The sequence below is a fragment of the Sorex fumeus genome, unplaced genomic scaffold, assembly GCF_029834395.1.
Source record: "Sorex fumeus unplaced genomic scaffold, SorFum_2.1 ptg000010l, whole genome shotgun sequence".
NCBI lineage: Eukaryota > Metazoa > Chordata > Mammalia > Eulipotyphla > Soricidae > Sorex > Sorex fumeus.
This window is the reverse complement of record NW_026606067.1, coordinates 5,548,065-5,563,314: the sequence shown is the minus strand read 5'-3', so window position 1 is coordinate 5,563,314 and position 15,250 is coordinate 5,548,065. Positions and strand designations below refer to the sequence as shown.

The following is a 15,250-nucleotide window of genomic DNA, read 5'->3' as shown; positions in this document are numbered from 1 at the left end:
AAATACACATATAAATATACTTATTTCCCAATCATCTCTATGAAATCACATTTTTATTAAAAATGAAAAATGAACTTTCTTTAGTTATCTGTCTTCATATACAATCTATATGCATAGGAATGCAAAAATAAATGTCACTTCAATATCAAACTGGTTCCAGGCTGAAGAGAGAGCCAGTGACCCCTTTACAGGCAGTGGCCCAAGTTCAGTCCCAGGCACTGCAATGCCCTGAATGCCCCCAGGAGCCACCCCAACCCTACCCCACTGGGCCAGGCAGAGAATCTCTGCACCCACTAGGTGTGGTCAAAAAGCAAACAAACAAACAGAAAAAGGACCTTATTCCAGACATTTTATTCTTTCCACTTGGAAAAAAATCATAGCTGGCAGAGAATTCTACTCAAGTAAACTGAATCACTTTGTTAGTAAACCTTATTTCAACAATTATTATCTTGTTTAATATATCTATCTAAATACTTTCTATAATCTTCAGGTAAGCCAACTACAGAAGTAATATTAATGTACAATCATTTTATATATACACAAGTAATTTCCAAGATAAACCCCTAAAACAATGATCAGTAAGTAAGCAGATCTTAACTACATATAGTTATTCTTAAGTGTTATAAAAAGGCTATACAATTGTGCATTGGTTAATGACAATCGGAGAAATGCACCGCTATGTGTAACGTGAAATCTGAAAGAGATTTTCTTGGACTTGGCTTCCTAGTTTTGGGATAGCAACAAAGGAGTTATAATTTAACCACAGAAGAGGGACAACATTTAAATATTATTTTCTTTTCTTGTTGTTTCTTTGTTTGCTTTTTGAATCACACCTGGCAATGCACAGGGGTTACTCCTGGCTCTGCACTCAGGAATTACTCCTGGTGATGCTCAGGGGACCATATGGGATTCTGGAAATCGAACCTGAGTCGGCTGCGTGCAAGGCAAACAGCCTAACCAAAGTACTATCAGTCCAAGCCCTAAAAAATATTTTCTAATGTAAGTGCTGTGATCGTTTCTGTTTTGTCCAGTGCTCAGCAGTTACTCCTGGTGGTGTGCAGGAATGCAGTGGTCCCAGAGATGGAACCTGGGCTGCCCGCAAGCCAAGCCTTCACTCCAGTTGCTAAACCTTTAGCCCAACTTTCTTAATTTGTTTCAACACCATAAGTTGACTACTGTGCACATACACATACACACATACCCAGAGTATTGCCAAAACTCTGGCATGGATTTTAGACAGTTACTTGTTTTTCATAATCTTACACTGCATTGCCAAAATTTTTATTGGGATGTTCCAAGTCCATATTTTCTCTTCAACATGTATTGCTCTTTTTCTCCTTGCCTTATTCTGGAAAAGCCTATGTTCGTTCTCTCTCTCTCTCTCTCTCTCTCTCTCTCTCTCTCTCTCTCTCTCTCTCTCAATCTCTCTCTCCCCCATCCTCCTCTCCCTCTTTCCCGCTCTCTCTCTCCCATACACACATTCTCTAAATTTCTTCAAATTGAAACTTTTGCTTCACAATAAACATATTGTTTCATAATGATTATCACACGAAATGAAGGCAATCCATAATTTTTAGAGGTAACATGCCAGAAAGACTTTCTGCTCAGTATACTCCCTCATTGAGGAAGAGGCGTTACCCAGCTCTGCTCAGGAATTTCTTGTGGCTCTGTTCTCAGGAATCACTGCAGCAGTGCTCAAGGCATAATCTCTGGTGACTGAAGATAGATCCAGGTCAGCTGTGTGCAGGACAGGACACCCGACATGCCATCCTATCTGCTCACATTTCAGACAGGGAAACCAAGATTGCAAGAAGTGGTCCCACTGCCCAACTCTTACTAACCTTAACCCTCATGCTTTCCTGCTTCTGGGCCATTTAATAGCCCTCAGAGACACCTCTTTAATGTTCTAGCTGCATTATCATGAGTCATTCCTCTGTTGCTCTAGACTCTATTTTAATACTATATTAACTAAAATACCTCACAGAGAACAGACATTTCACTTCCTTTCCAAATCGAGGACTTTACACATTTATTTTTTATGTATCTTTCCCCTATTTGATCAACTTTTGCAATCAATATATCAGCAAATCCTATTAGTTGGGTCTCTCTATCTTGTACATCTGCCCTCTCTCTTTCTACAATTCTCTCCTTATTGCACATGCTAACTTCTTTTTCCTGTATTTTTTCCTATAAATTTATCTTCCACAGTGTAGTTTATCTATTTTAAAGGCTATAATATAATGAGTTCTCTTTCCACATTAGTCATCCTAATATTTTGTGCAGGGATGAAGAGACAGTACAGGAGTTAAGACATCTGCCTTGTAGGCAGCCTATACAGGTTTGATCCCTGGTTTCACATATGGTCCCCAGACAACTGTGAGAGTTAACTCCAGCACAGAGACAGGAGTAGCCCCTAAACACCATTGGGTTTGACCATCAAAACAAACCAACCAAAAAACCCTAAACATTTTTTAATATTTTATTACTTTCAAGTTCATTTAAAGAAACATTTGTATACTGCTCTCTTCAACTGCTACAAACACACACCTCCATTTACATTCGTGGCTTCCTCTCCTATTCCTCGGTACGGAATTCCTTTTGATAGCAAAAGAAAAATCTATTTACAACTCCTGAAAACTGATTTCTGTTGCCATACTGGTTTTCTATTGACCAAAGAAGAAAAAAAAAGTACTGAACCATACAATAAATACTGACAATGCACAAATAATTCCATGTGGGAAAATCAAAAAGATAATGGACTGATATAATTTCCTCAAATAAAACACTACACTTTCAAATTAGAAAAATAGCAAAGAGAAACGTATAATAAATGTTTTTAAAGATCTAAATATAAGTAAGCAGTATTTGTGCCAACATTTTGAACAGAAAGAATCATACCACTAATTTGATAAACACGTCCACTTTTGAGAATGAGAAACTTGACCAGTCCCAGCACTGTGTGACCAATAGAGATCTTAGAGAGTCTGAGTTTGGGGATGATACTAACTCCTACCACTAGTGCTGGGAGGAGTTAAAGATAAACAAATTGCACATTTAAACCCTCCAATACAGGGCACAATGCATGGTAAGAACTTATAAAACTTTGTATAAAGTATTATTAATTGGGGCCTGCGAGATTAATACAATGAGTAGGGTGCTTGCCTTACACATGGTCACACACCTGGGTTAAACCCCAGCAGCCCAGATGGTTTCCCAAGTCCTGCCAGGAAGGATCCCGAGTGCAGAGTCAGGAGTGTGTCCTGAGCACTGCTGGGTGAGGCCCAAAAGCAAACACAAAATATTAGTACTGAAATGGTCCCTGATGTATGAAAGAGTTGTTATAAAGAAGCTAAAGATATATTTAGTAAAAAAAAATTATAGAATGAAAAATATATGCAGAGTACTATGCACTTGGAGTATTTAGAATATTCACCAACAAGCATTTACTAGGCTGGAGAGATAAACAGCATAGCAGATAAAGGGCTGCCTTGTATGTAGCCTACCCAGTTCAATCGCTGGCACCCCAGAACCCAGAACCCACTAAGAGTCATCCCTGATGCAGAGCCAAAAAAAAATCCATAAACCACCAGGTGTGGCACCCAAACCAAAATCAGAAAAAGAAAAACAGCATTTGCCAGACTTTTTCTTTAAGGCCTTGGCCTTTTCATAGAGTACTTTCATAGAGAATTTCTCTGCTAAATACAAAATGGAAACATTTAGAGAAAATAATATCTAAATATCCCACTTGCTTGAACTTTCAAAAGGTCTATAAGAACGGGAATATATAGAATCCTGGAGACTATGACTGTTTATCATCATCACATGATTGACTGAATTTTTATTTACGTATTTAAGGACTTCTTAATGATTCACTAACCTCAGAATCTGGACACAGAGCCAACATTTCAACCCATATACTAAAAAATTCTGGGACCAGAAAGATATTAGAGGGGTACTTTCAATGGACACCTGGTACCATATATGGTCCCCAGAGCACTACCAGGGACAAGCCTACACACAAAGCCAGGAAGAAGCCTCAGCACAGCTGGTTTTAATCCAAAAATAAACAAAAAGATTGTTTTATCCCATTTCTTCACAAAAAAGGAAGCTCCTCATCAGGTTTCCATTTTCAGTGTGCAGTGGCATTGTAAGCTCCAAACCATAATATGAACACTACTAATACCTCAATAAAAAATTAAGAAAATGAAAGAGCTTGTTTCTATCAAAGTTTACATTTGTGCTGTTAACCAGTGTTAACCATTTAACTTCAAAATGATAAAGGCAAAGCTGCAGTATTAATGTCATAGTATAAATGTTCAATATTTTCTATTTGCTAATGTCATCTCAAAATAACTCATAATTGAGGCTGGAGTGATAGCACAGTGGGTAGGGCATTTGCCTTGCATGTGGCCAACCCGGGTTCAATTCCCAGCATCCCATATGGTCCCCTGAGCACCGCCAGTAGTAATTCCTAAGTGCATGAGCCAGGAGTAATCCCTGTGCATCACCAGGTGTGACCCGAAAAAAAAAAAAAGATCTCATAATGTTGGTCATGCTAAATATTGAACTACAATTTTAAAAAACAAATAGAAAGCTTTGCATGCGTGGGGTCCAGATCCCCCAAGAAATTCCACAGTATTCCCCGAACACGAAGCTAGGAGAAGTTCCTGAGCATGGTCAGGCTTGGCACACAAACAAGCTTATAAAATACAAATGCAGCCAAGAAAGTGATGGAGGGACACTGATTCTCTGCTGGTGTGTACAGAGCAGTGATACTGTAAGATTGTAAGCCCAAACCCTTAATATGAACACTACTAATACCTCAATTTAACCATATGAAATAGTTTTATTCATTTTTTCAAAGTTTCCCATGTCATATACTTTCAACCGGCTGGAGCGATAGCACAGCGGTAGGGCGTTTGCCTTAAAGCGGCCAACATGGCGGACCCGAGTTCGATTCCTCCACCCCTCTCGGAGAGTGCAGCAAGCTACCGAGAGTATCTCGCCCACACAGCAGAGCCTGGCAAGCTACCCGTGACGTATTCGATATGCCAAACACAATAACAACAAAGTCTCCAATGGAGACGTTACTGGGCCCGCTCGAGCAAATTGATGAACAACGGGAGGACAGTGACCGTGAATACTTTGAAGAAATTAAAACTACAGAAATTGAAACTGCCTAGAAATATATCAATTTAACTTACACATGCAGATAATTTAATGCTACTATAATAAAATTTGATCACTTACAGCAGTTATTACTTAATTTTAAGCAAACAGAAATATAATACATTTAATACTACCCACTTTTTCTGATGGCACATTTCCCCCCACTTTTTCTAAATAGATTGAGAGTATAAAATATATTAAATTATAAGCATTTCATTATTTTTAGTTTTAATGGACTCTAAAATTATTTAGTAAATTCAAAAGACTTTTCCATTTATATTCTGCACATCCTTATTTCTTCAGATGACCAAAAGAAAATAATTATAGCAATTCAACTGTGGTAGGACTAGTAGTAATAATGATATTACTACAGCTTTAAATGGTTTGTAAAAATTATGATACCAACCTGGTCTCCAAAGTCCTCTGGGAATTTCCACAATATCACAGGATCTGTAAATAATTGACAAATGGCATTAAGCAAAGAAAGAGGCAAAGAAACATTTAAAGTAACAATCATTAAAATAGTCAATATTATCAAAGCTAAAATTTTATCATTTTAATTATTTATTTATAGTTGATGAAATTCAAAATTAAATCTTTGGGGTTATAATGACTTTAAGAACTAGAATAAAATTAATAATTTGTTCAAATTTTCAAAATCATTTAACAGTTCACTATTTTATCTGCTTAGATCTTTAAAGCCTGAGATAAACATATAAAATCTAACTACATTTGTCATATAGTATTAATTTTAAAAAAAGACTTAACTAGCAAATATGCAATCAAATGTATTATAACACTCAGGTTATATATGTATATAACTATATCACCTTAAATTTCCATTTAAGTACTAATAAAATTCACTAGAAAATATGCTTTATTTCAATAGTCTTAAAAGCCCATTTTGCAATTCTCTAAAGCATTTTTAATAACTGTTTGGTAGATAAGTATAAGGCAACAAACTGACAATTTTTCTAACATGTCATGCTCATATATGACTCATATAAATCAATATTATTTTAAATTATTTACGGACTTCATTTTTACTATTTCACATGTTATTTTTCTTTTACTTAGTATAACAAAAATTAGTCATTTGTGATAGCTCTAATTAATATTTTGGTCATATATTTTGATTTACAAAAACCAATTTCTGGATACTGGAATATGCCTTAAGGATACTATGCAATAGATTAAATTAGTTATGAAAACCCTTTAATAGCCTATGATGATAATCAGAGTAAAAAATATCAGCAATAAGAATTTTAAATCCATTACAAGAGAAAGGACTTGGTGAGTCAAAGATATTATTTGATGTATCTAGTTAATGAAAAATTACTTCACTCCACTATTAACATTATTACATTTTAAAAAATGTTCAAGAATGTTTAATTTCAGGCTTTCAACTCCAATGTTGCCTTCACCCAGCAGCATTATCAGCAGGAACTGGCATCTCTTGCTGAATTACAACTCAAGAAATTTTTTTTCATATATTTTAACTTTCAAAGAAAGAAAAGAAAACAGACTTTGTAAAATCTTTATATAGACTTAAGAAAATGAAAGATTCTGTATTAATAGAAAAAAATATTGTAAAATATGTTAAGACTATGTTATAACTTTATGGTGATATTAAATTATTATATTGTCATGTAAAATGTATATATTTTTAAAATAAGTTACATGCATTATAGAATCTAAAAATACTCAATGTGGAAGAATATGTAGAAAAATGCAGGTGTATTTATGTGTTAATTTTACCAAAATTATAGCTACTATCATAAGATATATGTGGCAAAATGTCTTAAAATCACCATTCTCTTAAATTCATTACTAGTGGTCATATAAACAAGTCACCATGCAGAAACAGAGTATGTCTTATAAATAATGAAATTAATGAATTTCTATGTATTCAAAATATTCCTCTTAATCAAGTTATTTTAGCTACCATTTGAGAAAACGTTTGTGACCTCATTCTTAAAATTCTTATAATTATGTCTTAAAAAAAACAAGCACTGTATCTTATATAACAGCCCTAATGGTTTACCCAATAGCTGGCAGCTACCTTCACAAGTCCTCATTACTTAGTCTATTATTAATGCTACTGTTTTGTTGTATCATCTGTTCTTTCAAAGAGGAAAACCTATGAAAGTGACTACATGAAGTCACATGGAGGGACAATACTCTTATTTATTTTCATCTTAAAAATTTTACACTTAAGCATCTAAATACATTTTATCATGCATACCCATATCCTATATGGTATATAAAATAAGGGTGTACAAAATAGTCATGCACACCCATGTCTGAAGTGGATTAATTTAAATTTAGTAACTCTCTATATTGTTAAATTTACCCCTCCTCTGACACAGCTTTATAACAACTTTTCACAAGTTCTGCCAAGAAAGAAACAAAGGAAGACTAAAAAATTAATAATAATCCAATTCTACAATTTCATGCATAAAGACTGAATTTTCTATTTCCTGAGGATTAATACCAAGTCTGGCATTGTTAAATTAATTTTATGCTTATTATATGGGTAAAAGGATGAGAACTGCTGGCAGGAACACAGCTGAAGTAATGAATGATATAACACTGTTTCCTTCTTGCATAAAGGTCACTTGAATTCAAGAAAACTTCATATCTTAATTTTAAAAATTAATTGACAATCTAGAAAACAAATATGAAGGAAAAAATACATGACTTTTTACATAAATACAGCTAATCTGATATTCTGATATGAAATAGTAGGGTGTAACAACATGTAACATTTTCATTAAACTGGTAAAATTGGTAAGTAAATATTAAAAATATTATTTGTCAACACCTTCACAAAGATTTCAAGTTTATGAGTTAGTCATTTTTTAAAAATAAGTAAGTTAAAATCGGCAATATTTTATTTCCTTTATAATCAGAACTTTACACTATCTGGTTCAACACAAATTTTAAGTTTGTGGTCCTAAATTTTAAACAAAAAATAATGTAAAATGTTACTGAGTAAACTATACTATAAGATATGCAGAAAACTATTTAGATACATATTTAATGCTGTAAAATTAAATATCTTTCAATTGCATATAAATAAAATTACAATTCAGAGATTATACATTTGAAAAAGTACAATATATAAAATTAGTAAACATTTTTCTTTTATTATAGCTAGGCTTACCTATGTCATATCAGAATTTTTTTTTTTTTTTGCTTTTTGGGTCACACCAGCATTGTGCAGGGTTTACTCCTGGCTAATGCACTCAGGAATTACTCCTGGCGGTGCTCAAGGGACCATATGGGATGCTGGGAATCGAACCTGGGTTGGCCGAGTGCAAGGCTAATGCCCTACCTGCCGTGCTATTAGCCCAGCCCCTCATCAAAATCTTTTTGAGTGAAAAAACTGAGGTCAAAATAATGAGAGGTTGGACATAGTAATACAGCAATTTACATAAAAGACTAGAATATTCTTACTCAAGATTTAAATAATATTTATATTAAAACATTTCTCTGGCTTACGTTCTCTTTATTTCACTTAAAAAAACTAAAGAATAGGAAAAGACACTGCCATCCAACACTCTCAAGCATTCATGAGAACAATGTGAAAAGATCCACTGTCTTATAGAAAGTATTATTTTAAACCAGGTATCTTATAGAAAAACAAACTCAACCTGAAAATTCATTGCCTGAACAATTTTTAAAAACCTCACTAATGATATAAACCATTTATAAAGCTTTGTAAATACTAATAAATGAGCAAAATTCATCAAATAAAATATGTGACTTTCATATCTTGACTTATATTTAATATCTTGACATACAGTGACATAAACTGGTGACCTAAAGAACATAAATTATCCACAACTTATAGGCAGGGTGTTTTGAATATACTACAATAAAATTTGATGAGTATAATAACAAAGAGATGAGATGCTACAAAACATAACTAAATCAAGGTGGTCACTGAAACTTTTTTAAATGAAAGAACACATAACCTAGGCCAGTCTTCTTCCCCTCCCAGGTCAGTTAATCTGCCAGTATTCGAACCCAGGACTTGGCTTTCACCACACAAGTACCCTAGGCATTGCCAAGTACCCACAAGTACCCTGGGTCACCCAGCATCCCTGACCCTCGTCCTGTTCATCCCCAACGCTGTGCCTATATTCTTCCCCTCCCAGCTGGTGCCCCCCACACACACACCAGGTACCCGTGGGGGGTGTGGGCTCTTCAGAAGTGGGCACAGATTCTGTAGAAGTGGGTGTGGATCAATTTTGGGCGAGCCAACACTCACGCAGCCCAGGTAGATTAGTCATACCAAGAAATCTAGTGTAACATCTCAGTCCCCATACCCTCTCACCAACATGAAGAAACAATGCAAATCCCCACCACATGTGGAGGATGATGAAAAGAGTCCAGAAGCCTCAGTAGGTGCTACTCACCTAAAGGATCTCTCTGAGAAAGAACTCAGATATGAAGTAATGAAGATGTTCAATGAACTCAAGGTATCCAATAACATGAGAGAAACAATCAAGAAATTACGGGAAGAAATGAGAGCAGAAATTCGAAAGCTACACACAAAATGTCAAGAATAAAAGATTCCGTAGATGAAATAAAAAACTCTGTCTGTGCCGTCAACAGTAGAATGCCCACAGCCAAAGAGAGAATCAGTGAGCTGCAAGATCAGCTGCACCAAGCAAACAGGCAACAAAAAACAATGGCAAGAGACCTCAAAATAACTCAAGAGTGAATGAGACTCCTAGTAGATGATTCCAAGAGGAACATCGTTAGAATCAGTGGAGTAACACAAGGTCAGGGAAACAATCCCAATGAAAAAGGCATGGTCAAACAAATCATTGCTGAAAAATTCCCAGAGCTGGACAATGCAGCCATACAGATTCAAGGAGCCCAAAGGTGGGCAGCTAAAAGAGACCCTAACAAAAACACTCCAAGACATATCATAGTTAGAATGATGGATGCCACTGATAGAGACACAATACTGCAAGTAGCAAGGTCAAAGAAGGAAGTCACATACAAAGGAGTACCCCTTAGATTCACAGCAGGCCTATCAGTGGAAACCCTCCAAGCCCGAAGGCAATGGTGGAATAAAGCAGAAAACACTCACTGAAATGAATGCTTCACCAAGAATACTCTATCTGGCTAAATTCTCACTCAAACTCGAAGGAACGTACACTATTTTCTGGATAAATAGCAGCTAAGGAACTTCATAGACTCAAATCAAACCTAAAAGAAGGGCTAAAAGGGCCACTATAAGACAAGAAAAACCCTACAACCACAACAGACCCTTAAAGAAAGATAACACAAAACCCCATAACAATAATCTCTCTCAACATCAATGGTTTAAATTCACCAATTAAGAGACACAGAGTGGCAAAATGGATTTAGAGACAGAACTCAACATTCTGCTGCCTACAAGAAACTCATCTCAACAGTCAGAGCAAACACAGACTCAAAATTAAAGGATGTAAAACAATCCTGCAAGCAAAAGGCTCCCTCAAAAAATCTGGAATGGCCATACTACTATCTGACAACATTAATTTCAGGTTGAAAAAGATTAGAAGGGACAGGGAAGGCTATTTTCTATTCACCAAGGGATACATACAACAGAAAGAAATCACACTATTAAATGTATACGCATCTAATGTGGGAACAGCTAAATACTTAAAACAACTGCTAACAGATTTTCAGGAAGACATTTCTAGCAACACAATAGTAGTTGGAGACTTCAACATAACCTTATCACCTCTGGATAGATCAACAAGAACAAAACTCAGCAAGGAAACACTGGCTTTGAAGAAAGAAAGAGAGAGAGCTTATATACCTATGCAGGGATTACACCCCAAAAAGAAAGAATACACATTCGTCTCCAGTGCACACGGGACATTTTCCAAAATAGACCACATGCTAGGAAACAAATCATACCTCAATAGAATCACAAAGATAGAAATAATATCAACAATCTTTTCAGACAATGATGCACTGAGAATAGAAGGGAATCACAGTCAGACAAGAGAACCAAATCAAGCACCTGGAAATTAAACAACGCAATGTTGAACAACAAGGGAGTTAGAAAGGAAGACAAGAACAAAATCAGATGATACCTGGAAACAAATGAGAATAAAGACACGTGCTACCAGAACCTATGGGATGCAGCAAAGCCATGTTAGGGGAAAACTTATAGCTCTGCAAGCATTTCTCAGGAAGGAAGAAAGGGCCCACATAAACAACTTGACTTCACTGCTAAAGATCTTAGAAAAGGATCAACAAAAGGAGCCCAAATCAGGCAGAAAGAAAGAGATCATAAAATTTAGAGCAGAAATCAATGACATGGAAACCAAAAAAACAATCCGAAAGATCGTTGAAACCAAGAGCTGGTTGTTCGAGAAGATAAACAAGATAGATAAACCAATATCAAGACTCACAAATAAAGAGAGACAGAGAACCCTAATCAAACGAATCAGAAATGAGAAGGGGGATATCACAACAGAAACCAAAGAAATTCAAAAGATCATCAGAGACTAATTTGAAAGTCTGTAAGCCATGAAACAAAAGAGAAGAAATGGATAAATTCCTGGATTCCTATAATCTGCCAAGGCTGAATCAAGATGAAGAGTACCTGACTAGACCTATTAACATCAAGGAAATTGAAATTGTAATCAAAAGCCTTCCAAAAAACAAAAGCCCAGGTTCAGATGGATTCACTAGCGAATTTTTCAAAACCTATAAAGAGGACCTATTGCCAGATCTTCTCAAGCTTTTCCAGGAAATTGAAGAAAAAGAATCTCTCCCAAACAGTTTCTATGAAGCCCATATCTCTCTAATACCAAAAGGACACAAATAAACCCTAAGAAAAGAAAACTACAGGCTGATGTCCCTGATGAACACAGATGCGAAGATTCTCAACGAAATACTAGCAAATATAATTCAACAACTCATCAGAAAGATCACACACCATGACGAGTGGGATTCATCCCGGGGATGCAAGGATGGTTTAACCGGATATCAATCAGCATAATCTATCATATCAACAAAAGAAAAGATAAAAAGCATATGATCATATCAATAGATGCAGAGAACACATTTGACAAGATCCAGCACCCAATTATGATGAAAACACTCTCCAAAATGGGGACAGAGGGGACTTTCCTCAACATAGTTAAAGCCATCTACCACAAGCCTACAGCAAACATCATCCTCAATGGGGAAAAACTGAGCACCTTCCCCCTAAGATCAGGGACGAGACAAGGATGCCCACTCTCTCCACTGCTGTACAGTATAGTTAGTACTGAAAGTGCTTGCAATAGCGATTAGGCAAGAAAAAGATATTCAGGGCATTCAGGTAGGAAAGAAAGAAATCAAGCTCTCACTATGCGCAGATGATATGATGCTATTCTTAGAGAACCCTAAAACCTATAACAAGAAACTCCTAGAAACAATGGACTTGTAAAGTTGCAGGTTCTAAAATCAATACCCAAAAGTCCATGGGTTTCCTATATGCAAACAGTGAGAAGAAAGTGACATGAAAAAAACAATCCCGTTCTCAATTGTGGCCCAGAAAATCAAGTACCTAGGAATCAGCTTAACTAAGTAAAGGACCTGTACAAAGAAAACTACAAAACGCTACTTCAGGAAATAAAAGAGGAAACGAGGAAATGGAAAGATATCCCCTGTTCATGGATTGGGAGAATTAACATTGTCAAAATGGCAATACTTCCCAAAGCACTGTACAAATTCAATGCGATCCCTATAAGGATATCCATGACATTCTTCAAAGAAATGGAGTAAATACTCCTGAAATTTATATGGAACAATAAGCCCCCACGAAGAGCTAAAGCAATTCTGGGGAAAAAGAAAATGGGAGGAATCAACCTCCCTAACTTCAAACTCTACTACAAAGCAGTAATAATTAAAACAGCATGGTACTGAAACAAAGGCAGAACTGTAGACCAATGGAACAGAGTTGAATATATTGACATCTCCTCCCAAGCATATGATCATCTAATCTTCGATAACGGGGCAAGAAAAGTGAAGTGGAGCAGGGAAAGCCTCTTTAATAAATTGTGCTGGCAAAACTGGATGGCTACGTGCAAACATATGGGCTCAGATCTCTGCCTAACACCATGCACAAAAGTAAGATCAAAATGGATTAATGACCTCAACGTCAGACCAGAATCCATAAAGTTCACTGAAGAAAAAGTTGGCAAAACCCTCCATGACATTGAAACTAATGGTATCTTCAAAGATGTCACACCACTGGCCAAGCAAGTGAAAACAGAAATAGACAAATGGGACTATCTTAAACTAAGAAGCTTCTGCACCTCCAAAGAAACAGTGACCAAAATACAAAGACAGACTACAGAATGGGAAAGGATATTCGCCAAATACATATCCGACAAGGGGTTGATCACAAGGATATACAAGGTACTAGTTGAACTCCACAAGAAGAAAACACCCAACCCCATCAACAAATGGGGTAATGAAATGAATAGAAACTTTCTCAAAGAAGAAATCCGAATGACTAAAAGGCACATGAGAAAATGCTCTACATCACTAATCATCAGGGAGATGTAGATCAAAACAACAATGATATATCATTTCACACCACAGAGACTGGCCCACATCCAAAAGAACAAAACCAACCGGTGCTGGCGTGGATGTAGCGAGAAAGAGACCCTCCTTCACTGATGATGGGAATGCCGACTGGTCCAACCCTTTTGGAAAACAGTATGGACGATTCTCAAAAAATTAGAATTTGATCTCCCATTTTACTCAGCAATATCACTCCTGGGAATATATCCCAGAGAGGCAAAAAGTATAGTCAAAGTGACATCTGCACTTTTTTGTTCATTGCAGCACTCTTTACAATAGCCAGAATCTGGAAAAAAAACCTGAGTGCCCAAGAATAGAAGACTGGGTAAAGAAACACTGGTACATTTACGCAATGGAGTACTATGTAGCTGTTAGAAAAGATGAAGTCATGAAATTTACATCCAAGTGGTACTACATGGAAAGTATCATGTTAAGCAAAATGAGTCAGAAAGAACAGGATAGACACAGAAAGATTGCATTCATCTGGGGAACATAAAGTAACAAAATGGAAGACTAACACCCAGGAGTGGCCGAGATTAATACCAGGAATTTTGCTCCATGACTTGGAGGCCAGCCACACGTGCTAGGGGAAAAGGAAGCTCAGATAGAGAAGGGAGCACCAAATAAAGGGTTTGGGGAGGATCCTACCAGGATGGGAGAAGCACACTGAAAGTAGACTATAGACCAAACATGATTGCCACTCAATGCCTCTCTTGCAAAACACAGGACCCAAAAGGAGAGAGAACAAAAGGGAATGCCCTGCCACAGAGGGAGGGTGAGATGGGGGCATGGGGGTTGGGAGGGATGCTAGGACCTGTGGTGGTGGAGGATGGGCGCTGATGGAGTGATGGGTACTTGATCATTGTATAACTGAAACCCAAGCACAAAAATCTGTAAGTCTACAACTGTACCTCATGGTGTCTCACTAATAAAAATTAAAAATTAAAAAGGTAAAGGTAAAGGCCCTCCCGTTGATCGTCGATTTGCTCGAGCGGGCCCAGTAACGTCTCCATTGGAGACTTTGTTGTTACTGTGTCTGGCATATCGAATACTCTCGGTAGCTTGCCGGGCTCTCCGAGAGGGGCGGAGGAATCAAACTCGGGTCGGCCATGTTGGCCGCTTGTAAGGCGAACGCCCTACCCGCTGTGCTCCTCCGCCCCTCTCGGAGAGCCCAGCAAGCTACCGAGAGTATTCAATATGCCAGACACAGTAACAACAAAGTCTCCAATGGAGACGTTACTGGGCCCGCTCGAGCAAAAATTTAAAAAAATTTTAAAAAATTAGAAATAAAAAAATGGGGTAACAAAATGAACAGAAACTTTCTCAATGAAGAAATACAAATGGGAAAAAGGCACATGAGAAAATGCTCTATATCAACAGGGAGATGCAGATCAAAGCACCAATGAGATATCTCACACCGCAGAGAAGGCCCACATCCAAAAAAACAAAAGCAACCAACGTTGGCGCAGATGTGGCAAGAAAGGGACCC

General features: G+C 36.9%; 1 protein-coding gene across 2 annotated transcripts in view; it reads right to left on the bottom strand.

The window, feature by feature from the left end:
* Positions 1-15,250, bottom strand: part of DENND1B (DENN domain containing 1B) — a 248,717-nt gene that overhangs the window by 181,732 nt on the left and 51,735 nt on the right. For both annotated transcript variants that reach the window (XM_056110675.1, XM_056110676.1), the window contains exon 3: positions 5,576-5,619. In XM_056110675.1, the coding sequence (XP_055966650.1) occupies positions 5,576-5,619 (44 nt within the window). The remainder of the gene's footprint in view (positions 1-5,575; positions 5,620-15,250) is intronic.